This window comes from Chaetura pelagica, unplaced genomic scaffold (genome assembly GCF_000747805.2).
Source record: "Chaetura pelagica isolate M959 unplaced genomic scaffold, ChaPel_1.0 scaffold341, whole genome shotgun sequence".
In the NCBI taxonomy this organism is placed as follows: domain Eukaryota; kingdom Metazoa; phylum Chordata; class Aves; order Apodiformes; family Apodidae; genus Chaetura; species Chaetura pelagica.
In genome coordinates, this window is record NW_009952151.1 from 293,309 (window position 1) to 314,228 (window position 20,920).

A 20,920-nucleotide genomic window follows, 5' to 3' on the forward strand; every position below is an offset into this window, starting at 1 on the left:
GGACAGACGCCACCAAACCCCCTGCAGGGGCAGAGGGGGCTCTGACTTGGTACGGATTGCACAGCAGAGACATCCATAGGTTTTTCCTGTAATTTCCGGGCAATCCCAGTCTCAAAGCAGGTCGTGTGGATTCCCATGACTTAGCTTTTCCTCCGGGCAGGCTTTGGCAGTGAGCCTTGCTTGGAAAGGACTGTGGAGATCAATAAAGGAGGACTGTGCTGCAGTCATTAAAGTGGGAAATGCTAATTGGTTTCTGCTTTTAGAGGTATTACCACTAACTGGAGGAGCTTTGTGAGAATAATTTCTTTGGAAACAGTGACTTAAAATATTTTGGTTTTATCGTGGCCAAAGATAAGAAAACTAGGTCAGGGTTATGTCTGAATGGGATGTTTATTGTCAATTTAGGTTTGTATTTCGGTTCTTCTCCTGCCCCTCCGTCTTTCCAGGGTGGGAGCAATGCTTTGGTTCTTATTCAAGGATTGTTTTGTGCCTTGTAAATAATAAACACCAATCTTCTTGTGCTGTTCCTGTAGCATGAGCATGCAGAAGGGCAGATTTTCAGGAGGCGTCTCCATGTGCCAGGCTGGCCGCTTGCTCGTCTGGCTAAATAGTTTCCATGTGTACAGACTCTAAGAGCAGGGTTAAGTTATTGCTGAGCATTTTTTAGTCTCCCCCACCCTTGTCCTTTAATTTCATATTTAGGGAATGTAACATGCTATTTGCTGTTTGCCAAGAGCCCTTGGATTTTGATTAAGTAATGGGGCAGTGTATACTGAAAAATAAAATCTGTATGTGTTCCGTTTGCTTTGTTTGGACATGTGGGATTTCCTGGGCTGGAAAAGCAGGATCCCTTGCAGAGGGAGGACCCTGCGTCCAGGGGACACATCCTGGCTGCTCAGGGGATGTCTGACACCTGCCAAAAACGCTGTGGCAGATGTGCCAGGGTATAAATCCAGGGCTGGTGACAAGCCCAGCTCTTTCTGAGGGGTGCTAATAACTCCTCAGAAAAGGATCTTGTCAACCAAAGGTATTTCTCCACGATGGAGTGATCCAAAGCTGATGTTAAGTTTAAAATGTGAGGAAATGGGGAAATATTTACATGGAAAAGCTTCATCACCACCAGGCAGGGCAAATGGCTGTTGAGGGAATGGTGTGTAGGATTTCCTTGGCATCTTCCCTCTGTGGCACCCAGGCTCCTGGCAGCAGTAGGAGAAAAGAAACGAATGGCTCAAGTAATTTGGGGCTTGCTTTTTATTTATTTTTTTTCTTTTCAATAATCTCCTTGCCCTGTTTCAGCCTGAGCCTGTCTGTTCTGCTCCCTGCAGTCGAGGAGGCTCACACGGGTCTTGCCACTGGGCTGCCTGTGGGACAAAACCAAGTCTGGGAACAGAGGTCACTTGTTCCAACTCTTGCCAAAAGGTCACTCTACTGGGAAAGATGTCATGAGAACTGGAATGAGGATAATTTTCAGGGATTATAGTGTTTCTTGCCGTGGGGATGGAAGTTGATGTAGAGCCTGAAACCCAGGGAGGCATTAGCAGGAAATGTGTGTTTTTACTGGATGTATTCTCTCTTCCCTCCCCCCTCTTTCCCAAATGAAGGCTTTCTCAGTTTCCTGGCTCTGCTTGGTGCTTGTCAGCATCATAACCTCGCTAAGGAGCAGCCATTAGCTGAGCTTGGTGCACATCTGCCATGATACATGTAAGAGAAGAAACGGGGACTGACCAAATTTTGGGTACCAGCTGCATGCTTTTTCACATCAGGACTTGAATGTCTTCAAAACACTGAATTGTTCATGAATCTTTACTAAAATATGCATTTTTGCCTTCCATTTTCTATGCCTCTAAAGCCGTGCTCTTGTTATCCTCGTGCAACAAGTAGAAAACCAGTTTATTTGACAAAGGCTGAGATTGTCATATGAGCCCCTAAGTAATACCTTGGGATTAAACCATAACCAAATGGCAAATAAAAAAAATAGATACCAAGTTTGCAAAGCTGCAGGATTGAGCCTGAGTTTTGCAGTACGTTGACAAGGGCTCAGGGATTATTATAGTTAACTTTGATTTTTATAATAATTTTCCCTGTAGTTGAAAACTTCATTTTTGGTGCAGTTGCTGTTTCCATAGTACATATTTTACTAGTTCAAGAGGTTTTGTGCCCATGTGCTGTGGGACCAGCCAGGCAAAGGGAGGCAGAGAGCTCAAGTTGTGCTTGGAAATAATCTGAGAAGTGACCTGGACAAACATGGTGTCTGCAACGTGTGTGAGGTTTCTTAGTATGTTTTTGTTCCCTTTTCCAGGTTTTTTTTTACCATTTCATTTTTTCTTCTGATTTCTTCATTCTTTCAGAAATCTTCCTGTGCTGCTGACTTTTTAAATTGGTTTTTCTTCCTGGCTGCTTTTCTCCAGGTAGACTGAGCTGGATAAAGCCAGAGCAGCACCTTCCCCTTGGTGATATGTGGGTTGTGTGCCGGTCCCTGGCTGCCTGCGCTGCAGGTTTGGGTGCTGGGGGCTTCTGGGGGGACCTTGTTCCTGCTCCCCTGCCCTGGGAAGGTCGATAAGGGCACCCTGCCCTTACAGCCATCCAGCCCTGGGGCCTCTGCAAACCCCACCTCAGACAGTCCCATACCTTCCTTTGCCATTAGACAGGGTTTTTTCTCCTGAGTCTCTGCTTCAAACCTGCAATTCAGAGCAGTTCTCTTGTGTTCTTCCTGCTCACAGCAGGCTCCTCCACTCTTGAAGACTGCTGCTGTGTTTCCTCCAAGTCTCTTCATTCTCTCCATCCCAACAGTGTTCTCATGGGTCAAATGCTTTAGATCTGACTCTTCCCATCATTTGCACCTGATCTTTCTTTTTGCCTTGCAGGCAGTAGCTCTGTTAGTGCATCTCGACACAGGTTTTTGCCTTTGTTGGGATTGCTGGTTCTTGACCCACTGAAACCCTGGTCTGTCTTGTTGTTTTTTTATTTTATTTTTTCTAACAAAATGCTGCTTATTTTCTATCCTGGATATCAGCCAAATTGGAAAACTTAGCATTTGTTCCTAATAAACTTTATCCTGTTATTTCCACCCTGCTGCGACTTGCCACTATGATTTGAGTTCTCTCTCTCAGTCCTTCACTTAATTGCAGCCTCCAAAGCTGGCAATATCAGCAGGTTTTATAAGCCCATTTTCTAGTCCATCATTAGTGGAGGCAGCGAGTGGCAGTGGCAGGACGGGGCCTTCTTGATGCTCCCTCTCTGTTTTGCTGCTGAATCACAGGAACAACACTTGGCACTTGTTTGCACCCAGCCTGTTGCAGATTAACCCAGGCACATTCCTCAGCCTGCCTATGGGAACGCAGACCGTGGCTGTGTGGAAACTCTGGCCAAGAGGTTAAATAGCTCTTATCCAGCAGAGCTGTATAAAGCCATTTGCAGAAGCTGTCAGGGGTGTGGTAAACCCTGTCTTTCCAGCTGGCCTCTGTGCTACCCTCCCTGCCTGTGCCCTCTAGCAGGGTCTGTGGGGCTTCTGGCAGGGCAAGTCCTGTTTTCCCTCTTGAACCCATAATGTGGCTCTAATCGTTCTGTGGGGAATTTTGCTGCTGGGACTGACTGGGGTCCAACTGCGTTCAGAGTCTGCTTTATTCCAGGACTTGGCTGTGCTGGCTGTGAAAACAGCTTTAGCTTTAGCTTTAAAAAAAAAAAAAAAAAAAAAAAAAGAAATAAAGAAAAAAAAATCCAGAATAATGCAGCCCTGCTGTGATCCTTAGCAAATAATTGTTGCATACACTGGTTAATTGTTTATCCATTAACCGAATGCGTCAATTGATCTGACAAGAGGAGTCCGGCTGTACCTGGCACAGAGGCAGGGGGAGGATGCACATCCTTTCCACCCTGGCTCCTGTCCCCGTGCTCTTCCTCCAGCCCTGTCCATGTGGTGTTTGCTGGTTTCCTTCAAGTTGTAATTGCTGGCACAGCATGTGCACAGGGTGTTTGGGCTTATCTTGGACTGGGCAAAGCTTTTCTTTGGGAAAGTGCATCAAGTTGCCATGAAGCAAGAGCATCTCTTCAGACTTAAAGAAAAACCCCAACCAAAACCACAAACCCAACAACTGTGTTTTGTTTCAAAATGTGAATACAGACAAAAGAAATAAAAAGCAAGAGGCTGCTTTATTTCCAGCTAGAGGTGGCCCCAAAAATTCTTTGCTAGGAGTGCTGAGTGGGGAAAAAAGATGGGATTTTATTGTCTGCATCCGTGGGGAGCAGGGAAGTGCTGCTGCCCAGCATGGGGCAGTTCTGGGCTTCCCCCTGGTATCCCCCTGGGTTATTTTGGAAAATCTGATAGTGTGGCCTCCTTCCCAGGAATGGTATTTGTTTATATCTGCTTTCTAGGGAGAAAATAAAACATCCAAAGCAAGTTTCTGTCCTGTGGAATGACTTCACTGCTAGGAGAAAATAGAAATTCACTTTATGAGTAACTAAATTCCACTGCGGGATGTTGGTAGCAACAGGTAAAGTGTAACAGTTCAGGTAGGGAGAACTGGCTTCCCACCAAGCCTCGGGGAGGGAGACGTGGGCTGTGCCGGTGCCGAATTCCTGCGGCAGGGAAACCGAGAGGGATGGGCAGAGCGGTGGGGAACAGTGGCAGTTCCAGCTCACCTGTGAGGGTTAATGCAAACCCTTTCCTGCCCCCCTGACAGCAGGGGTACGGAGGTGGGATACATGTGGCTTTGTGTTGGAGTTATTCAGGTGATACTTTGAAGTGAGGTGCTGGTCCAGAGTCCCCAGTCTGGTCCTGAAGCCACCTGTGCTGTGGTGGCATTCCCAGGCAGCAGTGGCAGTTGACAGAGCCATCTCGGAGTCCTCACTTCCATGATGAAACTCTTAATTCTGCATTTACTTGGGTGGAAGAGAGGAGACTGACCCAGGTTTTCTTGAATCAAGTCTGTGTGCAAATAGATTTATTTCTTTGTTTTCTGAAGGCAGATGATTTCAACATGGTTTTGGCCTTACATGATATTAGTATTATGTAGTAATAAAATTATGTACTTGTTTCAAGAAGAAATTATAATAAAGAATGTTCTTTCATAAGCAACTAAACACGTGAATTATTAAAATGTTAAATTATTTCCAAATTACAGCATATGCAGTTTTTTCTCTGGAACTCGCTCCAGAATAATTGCACAGTGTTCTCTGCAGAATTCAGCATCAGAAATGTTAGTTGTTTTGGGTTTTTTTTAACATGTTTCTTCAATGTAAGAGCTTCCATGGGTATAAATGGGCACCCTTGTGTTGGCTTCTGTAAAATGTTGCCAGTTTGTCCAGTCTGTATTTTTTCAGTGTAGCTGTTGAGGTGTGACCTTTATTGCAGAGCAGAACAAAAATTGAGGAGACTTTTGACTGTGTAGATGCCCAGGAGCTGGAGCTTGGCTGCAGGCAGGGACCAGAACTGTCTGCAGCTCCACAGTGAGTTGCAGAGCCTGGAGGAGGAAGCAGCAGCTTTGCAAATGCTCCAAGTGCTGAGAGCTTTGTGTCAGTGGTAGTGGACGTGCCTCACATCTTAAAGCTTTCTTTATTTACTTATATTTTAAATTTTCTTCTTCCTTCCCTGTTTCTGTCCTGACTCAGGCTCTTGGCGTGGGTGGGGATGAGGGTGGGAAGTGCTGTATTTGTCAGTGCTCAAACAGCTCCAAGAGCCACCGCCCTCCCCGTGCCTGCTGTCCCAGGGGTGAACTGGTCCCCCAGTCTAAGGGATGTGAGTTTCCTGGGGGGCTGTTGGAGGGGTGAGGACAACCTGCAGCATCCACCCATGTTGCTCCAAGGCATCAGCGTGCCCCTGACCCCCCTCTCCAGGCAGAAGTCCTGGTGGCTGTGACTTTTGAGCCTGCTGAGAGGATGGAGCTGTGGGAGAGCAGGAGACTCATGGATACCACTGGCCATTGTGTGTGGTGCACACAAATAGAGCAAGTCTTCATAATGCCAGGAGTTTGTATCACTAGATCAAGCAAAGGAAGAACACTTAGCAAAAACACCTCCTGATTTTCTGAGTGAGCTTTTCCTCCCTGCAGCCAAAGCTGGGAAATGACATCATGTTAGGTCAAGGATTTGGCCAGGCATTAATATGATTTATGCTTTTTCTGGTGGGTCATCGTTATTGCAGAAATCTCTGACATGACCAGGCCAGTTGATGCAGAAACTTCCTTGCTTTCCCTTTTGAAATCAATATGTGAAGGTTCTCCTGAGCTGCAACCAACCCCCTGCAGGATTTCGTAGCTGGAAAGTGAAATATTATGTATTTTCCATTGTGAAGAGCAACAAGAGTGCATGAATCTTATGGTCATTGACATGGGGGGAAATTTTTGTAGCCTGAAGCTACCTTTGATTTCTCACTGCTCTAGGTGGTGGTTTATGTAGCTGCAGGCTGGATGGGCATGTGGGATGAGTTTGGGTAAGGATCTGGAGGGAGGGCATGGCCACCTGCTGCTGAGGGTTTCAGAGGAGATGGTGACAGCCCTGCTCCTTCCTCCTCCCAGCCCCCTGTGGCTCCGGCGCGTGGGTCCCTGAGATTCTGCACTGGGCATGTGGGATGAGTTTGGGTAAGGATCTGGAGGGAGGGCATGGCCACCTGCTGCTGAGGGTTTCAGAGGAGATGGTGACAGCCCTGCTTCTTCCTCCTCCCAGCCCCCTGTGGCTCCGGCGCGTGGGTCCCTGAGATGTCACTGAGAGCTGAAAGCCATGCAGCTACATCAACGCTGAAGAAGATTGCTGCAGACATGAGCAACATCATCGAGAGCCTGGACACCAGGGACCTCCACTTCGATGGTGAGGAGGTCGACTCAGAGGTGCTAAATGACCCAAAAGGCACTGGTGAGTTAACACCCATATGTTCTCATCCCATGTCCCACCTTGATGTAAGAACCAATGATGTGCTGACAGGTAGATACAACCTCAGTGGGTTTTACCAAGCCCAGCTGTAGGCTCTGTTGGAGGACCAGGAGACATGTCTCTTGGCACTTAAGCTCTTGAAGTCAAGTCCCTTCTATGAAAGCTTGTCTTCAAGCTCTTTTAAATAAAACTTGGTATATTTTAGTGGAATTAGTGCTGCTGTGTAAATGTTCCCGTGTTGAAGTGTTGCAGCTGTCTGCTGGCTTTCATGCCCTTGTGGATGGTTACTAGGCTGCTGAGCTAACAGGGTTTGTGGTCCTTCCAGCATGCATTCCCTTCTCTGCCATCTACCACACCTGTGGGTTCAGAGAGCCGGGCACGCAGACGTACCTGACGGGATGTCCTGTTCGAGTGCGGGTGTTGGAAGTTGAACGCTTTACTTCCACCAAGAAGGTCAGAACTTCCAGAAATTGCATTTTACTTCCAGAGAGCTGTATTAAAGTGCTGATTGTGGGTTAGTTTCGTGCATACTTGTTTGTGAGCTGAGGAAGTGGGAATGCTTGGGTCTCAGAAAAACACTCAAGAGAAGTTTCCTGTTTATAAGGCCTAATAAAGCAGAACAAGAAGTTGTGAGGCAGAATGATCCTTAACTAAAATTGAATGAGAGCTCTCGAGGTGAGCAGCAGCAGGAGAATTACTCCTTTTGAAGCTGCAGCCCTTGTGGTGATGTTCTCCTCTGCAGGTACCAAGCCCCAATGTTTACACGATTGAGCTGACCCATGGGGAGTTCACCTGGCAGGTGAAAAGGAAGTTCAAGCACTTCCAGGAGCTTCACAGGGAGCTGCTGAGGTACAAAACCTTCGTGCGCATCCCTATTCCAACCAGGAGGTGAGTGCAGCCCCATGGATATGGTGGGCTTTGGGAAGATGGGACCTTCTTTTCTCTTTTAATAGCGTATTGGTTTGGCTTCACCAATCCCATTTAGATTGCCATAAGGAGGAGAGGGCAGAAGAACTTACTGTCTACAGATATTTAGCAGTTATAATAAAAAGACTTAATCTCTAAGTATTTAGCAGATAAACCTAAGTGGTACAACCATCTCGCTGCTGACTGAAAGAGCACATTGGGTACCAGGTCATCTGCTTTGGAGCTGAATTTTCTTTGAGCTTGGGGAAGGGTTATGCAGATGGAAACTGTTGGTGTTCTGCAGCTTTCTGCTGGCCATGGTTGGATGTAGGGGTCCCTGGCATGGATGGTCAGTGCCCAGGATGGCTGTCACACTTGGGGTGGTTGGAAGCTTAAGGGGAAAGAGAGGTTGTGTGGGTCAGGAAGAGCCTCCTGATGTAAAGAAATGTGGAGGGTTGATATTAGGAAAGGTGAATACATGAGGGGTTAAGGGCTGGGGGAACATAGTGCCCTAAAAGTAAGGTTTAGGCTTGAAATACTTTTTCCTTAAAAGAGCAAAACAAGACCCTGAAAAATCAAGCTCTGATATTTCTGTGTTTTATTTTTATTTGTGAGCCAGTTGGAGCACACTGGCTTCTTAAATGAATCCACACTTGCCTTTTTTTTTTTTTTTTTTTTTTTCCTCAGCATTGCTGACCAGCATTCTATTTATCTTATGCATTCAAGCCTCATTGCTTTGTCAGTTTTCTTAGGGCATCTTGGTGTGGTGCTCGTCCTTACACTAATGGCCGAACTTCATGGAAATATAGTGGCAGCATGCTTCAGTCCAAAGATCTGGAGTTTCCCATGGCAGCCTGGCTGCTAGAGTGCTCCCCTGGAACAGAGGACCATCAAGGTTGCTTTGCTGCTTGAAATAAATTTCAAATGTTGTTTGTGATAATTTCTAAGTTGTTTGATAGGGCAGATGGAGGTTAGGAATTTGTATTTGATAGACTGCAACTGTTATGTTCTCATCTGTCCTATTTTGCAATTCCTAACTCTTCCCTGACTACCCACCTCTTGCTTTTTAAGAGTTTGGATGGGAAAAGGAAAAGCACCCAGAAGGGTTAGATGTTGAGGCGTGCACGTACTCGCAGTGCTGAGACTCAGCGTCAGGGTTTGTTCTTCCTTCCAGCCACACGGTGAGAAGACAATCCATCAAGAGGGGGGAGCCGAGGCAGATGCCCAGCCTGCCCCACACGGCCGAGAGCGCCGTGCGGGAGGAGCACTTCTCCAGCCGGAGGGTGAGTGCCCGGCGCTCTCTGCGGGGGCTGGAGGGGTGCTCGGGGGGTCTTCTGAGGTGCCAGACAGGTTTCCTGCAAAGCCACACTACCGGAGCCTTTGGTTTATTACCGCTGAAGTCTTTTGCTTGGCAAACTCAACTCAAGCGTTGACAAGAACGCCAAGATTTCCTCCATGCAAAGAGGAGGATGCTGCTCTGGCCTGTGCGCAGGATTTCCTCCGCAGTTGAGGGAAACCATGATGCTCGGAGTGGCCATTCCCTTCCTCCCACCTGCTCCACATTAAAGAGGCACTTTGCCAAGTCAAGCTGCATGGTGGAGGCAGCTCCATGGCCATCCAAATCGGAGGGGTTTCAGTCCTTTGCCCCTCTGAAACACGAGATGACAGTCAGGCTCTTGATGCTGAAGTGGGTAATTTTAGCCAGGCACACGTGTTCTGTGTCACTTCATCAGATGTTAACAGATGGGCCCCTCTGTGGAGAGGGTGGATGTCTTCCTACCTCCTCATTGCAGCTTCACCATTTGCAAAAAAGAAAAAAACTGTCTGTAAAAAAAACCAAAATGTTTATTGCTGAGTTACTGTTCTCTCTCTTCTGTTCACTCATTCCCTGGACTTGTGGCTGCTGAAGCCTGAGCTCAGGCAGGTTGTCTCTTGTGGCTGCACAGTGCAGATAAGCCTCCCTGCTGTGCACTGCTCACTGCTGTGTGGGAGGTTTCAGGAGTGAGATGTCAGTTTAAAAGAGGAGGGAAAAATCATAAAATCAAAGTTGGAAGGGACCTCAAGGATTGTCTGGTCCAACCTCTCTGAGTAGGAATACAGCTTACATGTGATGGTCCAGTACCTTGTTGAGCTGAGTCTTAAAAGTGGCCAGTGTTGGGGAATCCACCACTTCCCTGGGAAGATTATTCCAGTGTTCACTAGGTACTGTTTTTCCTCCCTGCCTTGGTTTCCTTGTGGAAATCCCACACCTTTCACCATGGGATCTATCTCCTGCTGCCCACCTGGGTAACTCAGTGCTGTGTTGCTAATGCTGAGAAGGATGAAAGTCATAGAATCATAGAATGCTTTGGATTGGAAGGGACCTTAAAGATCATCCAGTACCACCTCCTGCCATGAGCAGGGGCACCTCCCACTAGATCAGGTTGCTTGAAGCCCCATCCTACCTGGCCTTTAACTCTTCCAGGGAAGGGTCATGCACATCTTCCCTGGACAACCTGTGCCAACGTCACCCCACTCTCCCAGGAAATAATTTCTTCCTAATCTAAATCTCCTCTCTTTCAGTTTAAAGTTATTACTCCTCATCTTTATCATTCCATGCCATCGTAAAAAGTCCCTCTTCAGCTTTCCTGTAGCCCCTTCAGGTACTGGAAAGTGCTCTAAGGTCTCCTTGTAGCCTTCTCCTCATGTCTGAAGCTGTTTTCTCTCATGAAACCAATTCCTGTGGGTCAGAAACAGCAGGGACCAAACCTGTATTTAAAGTTGTTCTGAATCTTGGACTCAGTCAAGGAAGTTGACCTCTGAAATGACAGTGCCCACGAACAGGTCAGCTGATAGAAGGTGGAAATACGGATCTGTGAACAGCAAGCAACCTATGGTTGAGCTGTTTATGCTGCTGAGCTATAATCTATGAGCACATAATGATGTATTTATTGAACCATTCCATCTGAAGAATGTGTCTGATTTCATAATTACTTTCTAATGCCAGACAGTTTGTGGCTTTTTTCCCATGAAAATTTCTGCATCTTATTTAAAGTTTCAATGTTTTAATTGTAGAAACAGCTGGAAGACTACTTGACAAAGATCCTGAAAATGCCCATGTACAGGAACTACCATGGAACAGTAAGTAGAAATTTGCTCAAATGCTTCAAGAATATTTGCTTTACAAATATTGAATTCATTGGAAGAAGGCATGCAGCTTGTATACAAAATGTTTTACAGCTGTTTTGTCATTTTACATAGTCAATTTCTCTAACATGGGTGTAATGTTATTAAAACCAAGGAAAAAGAGTGGATGGCTCACTCGTATCATTGTAACACAGTGATGACCTCCTCTAAGTAGTCCAGTCCGGGCAGCTGATTGTGTGTGTATAGTGTAGTGGGTTTCTGTTAAATTCTGGGGAGTGTTTAAGATGACAAGTTGAAAGGCTAAGTACTTGAACAGTTAGAGTCAAACCATATTTGTAATTGCCCCTTTGGTCTGGGGTTGTTGTATGGTCCTGGGTGCAAATTTGTCTCAGCTTCCTGTTGTGTCCAATTTCAGTGGACTTGGGTGACACTGAGTTTGTAGGAGTGATACCCATTCTCCTCTGCAGATGTTTTGTCACGTCCAAAGGGAGATGGTAACTGGCTTATTTCCCCAAGTCAATAGTCTTTTTTGATATTGAGGAGAAATGTCAAATCCAGTTTCAGGTCTATTTTAAGCAAAAGCATTTCCTTTGAAAGCCATCCTCAAATGTTTCTTCAGTAGTCCTCACCTGTCAGCTGCAGCTGTAACATCTCCCTGGGATGGTAATTTAGTTCCCCTTTTCTTGGCTTTATAATGACTGTGTTACTCCAGCAGCAAAACCTGATGCGTGCTTGGAGGAGCTGTCAGAGCTTAGTGACTTTGAGTGAGGGGTAATAACTGGGAACACTTGGTTTTCAAACACGGCAGAAGTGTAGACTAAACTTAGGGTATCTGTAGCAGCCAGCTCTTCTCTTAACTTCGGTGCTTGTTTAGCAGGAATTCTGCTCTTTTGCAGAATTTCAGTTGTGTGGAGATGTTAGGCAGCTTGTGGTTGGATGTAATGCCCAAAAGCAGCATGTGCTCTTGTTGCAGAGCCTGGTGTGTTTAGCAATGCTTGTTATATGGGACAAAGTGCTCGTCCAGCGTTGGCCGTTGTGCTTTGAGTTACAGAAAGTCTTCAGATCTGGGCTGAGAGAAACTGTGTTTCTTACAGTTCTGCTTCTGAGGACAGGCTAAGTCCAATGCAGTCAAGAGTTGTGTTAGTTTGCACGTGGAAAACAGTCATCTTTTGTTCTAAAGGCAAGATGGGGATAACTTGGCAGTTTCGATCAGTAGCATCTGCGACGCGGGGGAGAGTAATTTTACAGTGCGGATCCATCTTGTCACTCTGAGGCAGGTGTTGCTTTTTCCCCAATATTTTGGAGAATTTCTGCTGTTGTAAGAATGTGGGTGATGTTTAGACCAGGCTGTGGTTCGAGGAGGGCTACTGTGATGGGGGCTGGTTCAGGAGACGAGCGGCCCTGCTGTGCCCAGGCAGCTGCAGGGTGCTCCCCTCCTCCCACGCTGAATCACCCTTGTGTCCCCAGCCCCCGGAGCCAGATGTCACTTTGCACATAAATTCCCATTTTGTTGTTGGCTTTTGCTGGATTTGGCCACAGCCAAGTGTTCAGTGAGGACTTTGCTTCTATTAGCGGTGCCACTAGGTGCAGAGGGTCCTGCAGGCAATGCCAGGAGAAAGCACAGAGAGAAGAATATTACCTTTAAAAAAAAAAACCAACACCACCAAAGCAACCCTTATCAGCAAGAGACTGAAGTGAAGATTTCTGGCATTTTCATTGGAACTGTATTTGTCCTCAGAACCAATTAAGGGCTTTGCTCTTCTTATGGTTGAGAAGTTGGTTTCCTAGATGCTGACCAATGCTGTAACTGTCCTAATCTTGGAGCACATTTTGACTTCTGCGTGTTTCTCGTAGCAAATCTGTGCACTGAGGTGTTTGTAAAATCCTAAGTTCTTTGTGATCTCAGACATGGAGTTGCAAAGGCAGCTGTGACCTGCCTGATGTGTAACCCTTGGTCCTTGTGAAGAGCCTGCTTGGGTCAATCACATCTCACACTTCTTTTTCTGGGAAATGGAAATTGAGGCAATATAGCCCAAAAACATTAGGAAATGGGGCTACGGACTTGATTGTATTTCATATAAAATTTTATTACCTAATTGGACCTTTGCATTTTTTTTTTTTTTTGTATGAGCTGCAATAGCTGAAAGGTACCTAACCAAAATGAAAACTAAGATTTGGTTGAACCAAAGTGTGTAGATCTGTAACATTTTGCATGAGCTTTAATAACAGTGTAAAAACCTTGTGTGGAGGAAACACAGTACAAAGGAAGAACAACTCAGATATGAGGGTGGCTGCTGTTTGGCCTCTGATATGGCACTTGGATCTGCAGACTGTTGCAAAGGTCTCCACCCAACCCTTTGGTATTTTTAGCTATTACACTGAAACTTCAACACACTCCATATATTTAAAAAAATTGCGTTCAGTATGAGCCAATTTTGTATATAAGAAATAGCTGGCATCTTGTTGCTGAATGATATTACTCCACATAGCAGTATATTTTAATTTTCTTGCTAACCACTGGTCAGCTCTGGATGGGGTTCTTGTTAACCAACTAAATTAAAAACAAGCATCGAAATGGAAACAGTGTGGAGCTGCAGAATTCTTGCTGAAATGCATATGCTCTGTGGAATTCCTTTGCTTACATAAATCATACATGCTCCACATTGCTGGCAGGATGGGATGGTTTAAACCATGGCTCGTGCACCTTGCAGCTGGTTCCCCACCTTTCATAGCTTGTCTTTCTGCAGCTGATCACTTCTGTCTGGTTTTTCTTTTCTCTTTATTGCTACAACAACATCATAGGAACTGCATTCTCTAGGTCCGTATCTCATACTTAGAATATTCTGCCGTGGATGGCTGTGAAACCAGAGCAGGATGCCAGCTCCTGGGAAGCAGCTGGGCAGTGCAGGAATTCCCATGGGAAGGAGATGAAACCTCTTTGCTCCTCTGCCTTCCCCTCTCTGTTTTGCTGTGGATGACAAGCACCTCAGCTGACAGGCACTGTGAGAGTAAAAATAGCAAATGCAGCAATAATCGTACCAAGAAATCACTCCATCAGATCTTTTCTGCTGCACTTCAGGAATTTTCCTCCTAGCTGGTGGAATTTGTTTATGTGTTTGTTTGTTTTTTCCAACCAGTGTTCCTAATTAGCTCTGCTTGATCAACATATTGGATGGGCTCCTCTCACCATCACAGCCATTTCAGAGACTCCTTGGTGGATGAGCAGGTTGCTGCACTGCCAGACAATATTTCTTCCATGTTTATGTAATAGTTGTTGTGTTTCTGCAAGTAATTTTCCTACTGTTTTTTCTTTTTGCCTCTCTAAGGAGAATTATTTCTCTGCTGTCAGCTTTTTGGTTGCAGCCGTTATCAAAGGGTTTTGACGTTTGCACGTGTTGTTTGTTGTGTGCCCAGTGTGAGAGAGATGTCTGGCTTCTCCTTCGTCTGGTGGGGAATGCCAATCGTTTTCTGAAGCAATGACAGTGGGCTGACAAAGTATGAGCCTCTGGGATCTCTGATTAGAGCTTGCAGGACGTGCTAGGTTTGCAGATGCTGCCCATCTCGTGCCGAGTGTCGCTGCAGAAACAGCTGAGATGTTTGTAGGTCACTGCTGGCACTTTTCCAGAGCATGCAGTGAGAGCAGGCATAGCAAGACTGGTAGTAAAAGCATGGAATAACTTGTTCTAGCCACTGCTGAAAACAGGCTGAAATCACCTCAAAATGAGGACATTTAAATGTGCCTCTTCTGAATAGAGGTTACTTTATGTCCTTGAGCTACTCAGAAGAGAACAAGAGACCCTTTGTTCTTCTCTGTGGCCTTATTGATGTGGTGAGAAGTTTAGGAAGGTCACAGGAGCCGCAGAGTGTGAGGAGGAGGAAGGATCCTCTCTCTTACTGCTGCTTCAGTGGGGCAGAAATGATGGTGCTGGGAAGGGAACCTGAGCTGATCTCACTGTTACTGCAAGCTAGACTTTTGCCCCACATTTATGGATATGTTTGGTATACTTAGTGGGTGAAAATGTCTCAGACTTTTGGGTCCACCTGTGTAATTTCTGTGCAAAACCTGATTTTGCCAATGAGGGCCCTGAGGCTGGTTTGCCAAAGAGCAGGTGACAGTGGCCACCTTGGAGGAGCGCCCTTCCCTGGATGCTAGCACCTGAGCTGTGGTGGGACATGGGTGGGCATGGCCTGAAGCTGGTCCTGAGGCTGCCCTGTGTCCCCACTCCAGTTGGAAGCGTGGGTTGAATCCTGGGCTTTGGTCCCAGCTGGCTTGGTTGCCAAAACATGTGGTTAGAGGGTTCCCTCCACCTTGCTGCCTGACCAAGGATGGGGCAGCTCCTGCCTTCAGCACCTTTCTGCACTTGACAGTTTCATGCAATCATAAATTAGAAGTGTCTGGGTGCAGACAAGCCTCTGCCATGCAGGGCAGCTCCTGCCTATGCCCTGTCCTGCATGGGACACCCCAGCCAGACGTTTCTCCCTGCTGACAGGGCCCAGGGAGGCTGTCAGCAGCAGACTGTCAGGAATGTCCTGCTGTGCCAAGGAAAGCCTTGCTCGGTCAAAATCACCAGTGTCCTATTTTTAGAGGTGAACGTAGTCGTGCTGTGCTTTCTCACCAGCTTTGCCTGTCGTTGAGTTCCTCTGCAGTCTCTGCTGAAGCAGAAGGAGCTTGAATTTGAGATTTACTGGTAGGCTTGGTAGTACAGGACATGGGCTTCCTGGCCTCCATCAGGGCTAACCCTGCTGCACACAGACCAGCAGAAGTCATGGAGAGCATGTTTTGTCTTGCTCTCCTGCCCCACTGTGTTTTTTCTGTGGATTGTTGGCTCCCAGGATCAAATGGAGCAGTGGGTGTGTGCAGTGCTGAGTGGGAGCAACCTGTTGTGGTGGTCTTGGAGGATGCTTGTACATTGAGGGGCTGAACCACATGGTGTGTGTCCATGGGGTAGGGGACTCAAAGGGGATATAGGCTGTTCTAGGCTGTTCCCAGTGCTGGGGCTGTGAGCTCATTCCCTTTCCAGCCTTTCTCTGAGGAGCACTAGAGGAAGGAGTGGATTTGGACAGCTAGCCACGTTCACAGACCCCCAAACAGTGTCAAACTTGAGTCCTCATTTCAGCCAGTGATCTAGGAGGAAGAACTCTGGTAGCTCCCTGTGGTACATTTGATCTTGACTGTCCTGGTTGCCTGAAATATTTTCTCCGAAGCACACAACAAGCAAACAAAACCCCACAACGAAACTACTTTTCCTGGTCTTCTTGAAGATGCTTAAGCAATGGTGGGGGAAATTCTGCTCAGGGTCCTCTGTACATTCTGTCTTTATGACAAGTCACTTTGGTAAAACAAACTGTTTTGTGGATTTTGGGGTATGAAAGATGAGGGAATCTTTCTTTCTTTCCCCAGATGGAGTTCATTGGAGTAAGTCAGCTGTCATTCATCCACGACTTGGGACCAAAGGGCATGTGAGTTATGGCTCACTAAGAGCACAGCTTTATATATAAATATTGTTCAAATTTATGGGGTTTATTTTTTGTCAATAATTGACTGGGGAGTATTTTGCCACCTGGATATAAAAATGTTCAGATAGAGACAGTAGAACTTTGGGAACTAGTCATGGAAGCTGGTTGCATTCCTCCCCTTCCCTCCCCACAACCTGCTGACCTGCTTTTTCTCATGCTTGTGCAATAAAACAGGGCCCTGCATTTCTGAAACCCGTGAGATTTCCTTTTCAAGGTTATTTTTACCCTTTTTCCAGCTGTTAGGGCAGTGGCACAGAGGCTGCCTGGATGTGGCTGGGGGTACCAGGAGCCATTCCAGGGGCACAAGCCTGGGGGGTTCAGCAAATAGCCCCCACCTCAGAGTCCCCCTGCACCTCCAGGAGACCCCAGCTGCTGTCCTGACCGTGTGTCTGTCTGTCCTTGCAGAGAGGGGTTGATCATGAAGCGCTCTGGGGGCCACCGCATACCAGGCCTCAACTGCTGTGGTCAGGGAAGGATGTGCTACAGATGGTCCAAAAGGTACTGCTGGGGTGGGTGAAGGTGGTGATGCTGCATGCTCCCTGGTGGGTTTTTTGACTTTCAATAGGTCTGTGAGGGAGATTCTTCCTTTTTTTTTACAAAGGCCACATATTTTCAGGTCGACAGGGTCTATAGGTTATTTCCCTCCACCCTCCTTTGTGGAGGATGGTGGGTTTTTTTCTGCTGCTTTGGAGTTCATAGAAGGGACTTGTTGCTCCAGAGGAAAACTGAGATTTCCTGCAGCTCTGAGCTGGCAGAAATGTCAGTTATCCCCTGATCTGTACCCAGTGTTCCCTGCTGCAGGAGCACCCAGCAGCTCCATGCCTTTGGGAGGGCACGTGGCTGGTGACGCTGCCCTGGCCAGATTACAGCCTGGTTGGCTGAGTTTCTGAATTTACAAAACCAAAATCAATGTATTGATACATTATCTGGGCTGCTTTGAAGCTGGATTGAATCAGACGTGACCCGCAGCAGTAAGGAGCTCTGTTTGGTGCAATTAACCTTGGAATTAAACCTGTTGGTTCTTCCTTATTACTGCACGTGCTTAAGTGCCTGTGTTTTCATGGGAGCTTTCACAAGTCACCCCGTTGCCATGTTCCTTCCTGCTGCAAATGGACACAACACACTGTCCCTATCCCTTTACTTTCAGTGTTGGATCCCAACAGATCCTGGAGCTGCTGTGCAGGGAGGTGTGGGCTGCAGGGGAGTGAGTGTGTTACCAGCTGGTATCCAAAAAACACAAGGGCTGTTTCCTGGAGCTTGCTCTTCCTGAGCAAATCTTTCCTGTGGTTAGCTTATCTTAAACATTTCTGTCTTCCAGCAAAATCTTTCTGCATTTGTGTGAAGAAAAGGTCATTTTTCTTAATGTAATGTTACAGAAAATGCCTATAATGAGTACTGGAGGAGATGGGGATCTGACCTTCTTCCAGGTCAAATCATTAAATTGTCTCAAATTCTTTCTTCTCTTTTAGGGGGGGAAAAAAAATAATCCTTTATCTGTCAACACCTCTTATCTGAATCCACCCTGTGTTATGCAGAGCTCAGGCTTTAGGGGAGACAATAGCACATTTAGCTCCAAAATGGATCTCATTTTTCTTTTAGAGCCTAAAAAGGGGATGGAAGAAGTGTTTGAGAGGGATTGTGTGTAACACGAGAGGGGCACTGGATCCCTGCCACGTCCTACTGGCACTGATGGCATGTGCAGCAATAAATAAGCAGATAACAGGAGTATTTCCCAGAGGGGGTTATTTGTTAGGACAAATCAAGCTCAGGGCATCCTTTTCCCAAAACAGCTTTGCAGTAGGTGTTGAGGTCTTGTACCTTAAATCTGTTTCACTTATAATAGCAGCTTGGGGCCTGTGGAAGGGACTTGGAGGAGGGCAGTGGAATGATGCCATGGATGGGCATGGGCAGGATGTCTCAGGCATGGAAAGCTGCCTGGGAAGAGCAAAGGGAAACTCTTGGAAGTGTAGCCTGGGGGATGTTTGGGAGTGGAATGATCATCCAGATAGGGAGGAGAGGTATTCTGGCACCAAATGAAAGGATAACTCTGTCAGGGCTCTGAAAGAAGAAGAAAAATTATGGGATCTGGAAGTAGGTGAGGAGCTGGAGCTGTTACTAAAGATACAAGAATGAACAGATTTTTGTGGTGTTTTCTTGTTGCTTTGGATGTTTCTGAGTGAGCAGAAGAATGAGGCATATGTCTCTGGTGGTGGAGACCCATGTGGGACAGAGGGAGCTGGTTACCCCAGCTACGCTGCAGTGGGAATAAAAATTAGTAATGCCATTCACAGGATGTGGGTTGGTTTTTTTTCCCAGAGTTGCCTTCAGGCTACGCTATTTATGTAAAACCTGCTGGTCATCTCTCCTGTGTTTCTAACAGGGTACCTGTTGCTTGGCAATAAAAGCTTTCCAAAATGCCTCGTTATTATATTTCAATAGGAGTGGAAGTAATTCTAGCATCCTAATTACTGTTAGAAATGTCAAGTAACTCCTGTGTACCATACAAGCTGAAAAAAGCCTGGGATGGAGGAGCCCTTGTTGCCCCTTTCTCAGTGGTGGGTGGTTTATGGGCAGGGAGGGTCTCGCTGTTTTTTAGACATGAGAACCTATATTTTTCAAAGACTTCTGTAAAGAGGAGTTATGCAAATAATTCTAAGTCCTACATTGAATTCAGACTTATTACTCAAGCTAACAAAACAGGCACTTTTCTGCTTAAGAAAACCATACCTTGGACTAGCTCCTGGAAATATATTTAATATTCTAGTTGAAGGCTTTCCTTTCCCTGATAAGTGATTTGCTCTTGTTTTGGGGGAAACACCTTTCCACTTTATTAATCTTTTATGGTTCACGTGTTGAAGACCAGTGTGGGTGAAATACAAGTTACCTGGTTGCTGTGCCTGTGCAGGTGGCTGCTGGTGAAGGACTCTTTCCTGATGTATATGAAGCCAGACTCAGGGGCCATCGCCTTTGTCCTGCTGGTAGATAAGGAATTCAACATTAAGATAGGCCAGAAGGAAACAGAAACTAAATATGGATTGCAGATTGACAATCTCTCTAGGTAAGAGATATAGACTTTATTTAGACTCTTGTTTTTTCTTTGCTTTTGTCTTTTTTTTGTTAGGATGAACTTCTTTCCGGGAGGGGTTAACAAAGGTGCACCAGGCTCAGGTGGTGCAGCTCAGCCCTGGGTGGCTGCTGGTGTGATCATACCTGCTGGGGCTTTGGCCAGTAATGCTCATAATTTCCGACCTCTTAATGAGGCAAGTGAAGCCTCAGCCACCGCTCCTCCTTCCTTGCGGTTATTGCTCGGGCATGTTGAGTTGCAGCAATTGATTACAGTAATTTCCCAGGCACTTTGTTCCTTGATGCTGCAAGCAGGAACATGTTCTTTTACATCTCAACTGGAGTATTACCCAAAAGAATTGCTAGCTGGGATTAAGAGGTATTCGGTATCACACAGAATTATTCTGGTTGGAAAAGACCCTTAAGATTGTGGAGCCCAACCTTTACCCTAACTCTGCTGAGTCCAGTGCTGAACCATGTCCCTCAGCACTGCATCTCCATGTCTTTCAAGCCACCTCCCTGGGCAGCCCAGTCCAGTGATGGTAACCCTTTCAGTTAAGGAGTTTTTTCTAATACCAAATCTAAACCTCCCTACTGCAACTTGAGGCCATTTCCTCTCCTCTTGCCATTTCTGTGGCACTTTACAGTATAAATTAATCTATCTCTCCTCTGAGTTAAGTTGATGCAATTAATTTAAATCCTGGGTATTTTCTTTTATATTTGGCAGGGCAATACTGTGGTAGTCACTTGTATCAGTTCACTGTTGATTGATTCTTCTGCAAACAAAACAGCCAAGTGAAGCCTTTTTTTGCATGAACCAAATGACCGATGTCGGTGCATTTATTGTGTGTAGACATCGAAGAGCAGCCCAATTAACTGCACGTGGCTTCAGCCTCTCTCCCCAGCTGTCTTCTGTGTTTTACAGGTCACTGATTTTGAAGTGTAACAGCTACAGGCATGCCCAGTGGTGGAGGCAGGGCATCGACGAGTTCATTCGGAAGCATGGCAGGGACTTCCTTACGGAGCATCGCTTCGGCTCCTACGCAGCCGTGCAGGAGAACACGCTGGTCAAGTGGTGAGGACTGTGGTGAGGCTGCCCTTGGGTCAGGGTGCCTCGGAGACCCTCACCTGCAGCAGGAGCAGCACATGCCTGCCCTGAGTCTGGTGGATGGAGCTGGGAGCGTTTGGTAGCTGAAGGGACTGACAGTAATTAGAGAAGTTGGAAAAAGTGAGGCTTCCATCTCTGGGAGCAGATGAGCAGCGTTGCTGACAGGAGTGTTCTGATCCTGTCACAGCCAATGGCATTTTACATGTACAGTGTGTTTGAATTTGAACACCTTGGGTGTTTATTGTCGTAATGATAAAAATGGTATTTGGATGCACATAAAATTGGCAGGATGATGGTGTGTTAAAACCAGAAATGCTTTTTCATGAAGGCATTCCT

At 46.3% G+C, this 20,920-nt stretch overlaps 1 protein-coding gene across 4 annotated transcripts in view; it reads left to right on the forward strand.

The window, feature by feature from the left end:
- The first annotated feature begins 6,692 nt into the window (after positions 1-6,692).
- Positions 6,693-20,920, forward strand: part of PLD1 (phospholipase D1, phosphatidylcholine-specific) — a 41,543-nt gene continuing 27,315 nt past the window's right edge. For 3 of the 4 annotated variants that reach the window (XM_010006587.1, XM_010006604.1, XM_010006579.1), the window contains exons 1-9: positions 6,693-6,846; positions 7,190-7,317; positions 7,607-7,752; positions 8,945-9,053; positions 10,825-10,890; positions 16,298-16,356; positions 16,819-16,911; positions 19,319-19,471; positions 20,402-20,551. In XM_010006587.1, the coding sequence (XP_010004889.1) occupies positions 6,693-6,846; positions 7,190-7,317; positions 7,607-7,752; positions 8,945-9,053; positions 10,825-10,890; positions 16,298-16,356; positions 16,819-16,911; positions 19,319-19,471; positions 20,402-20,551 (1,058 nt within the window). Of the gene's footprint in view, positions 6,847-7,171; positions 7,318-7,606; positions 7,753-8,944; positions 9,054-10,824; positions 10,891-16,297; positions 16,357-16,818; positions 16,912-19,318; positions 19,472-20,401; positions 20,552-20,920 lie in introns of all 4 variants that reach the window. The other variant, XM_010006596.1, reaches the window with a different exon arrangement.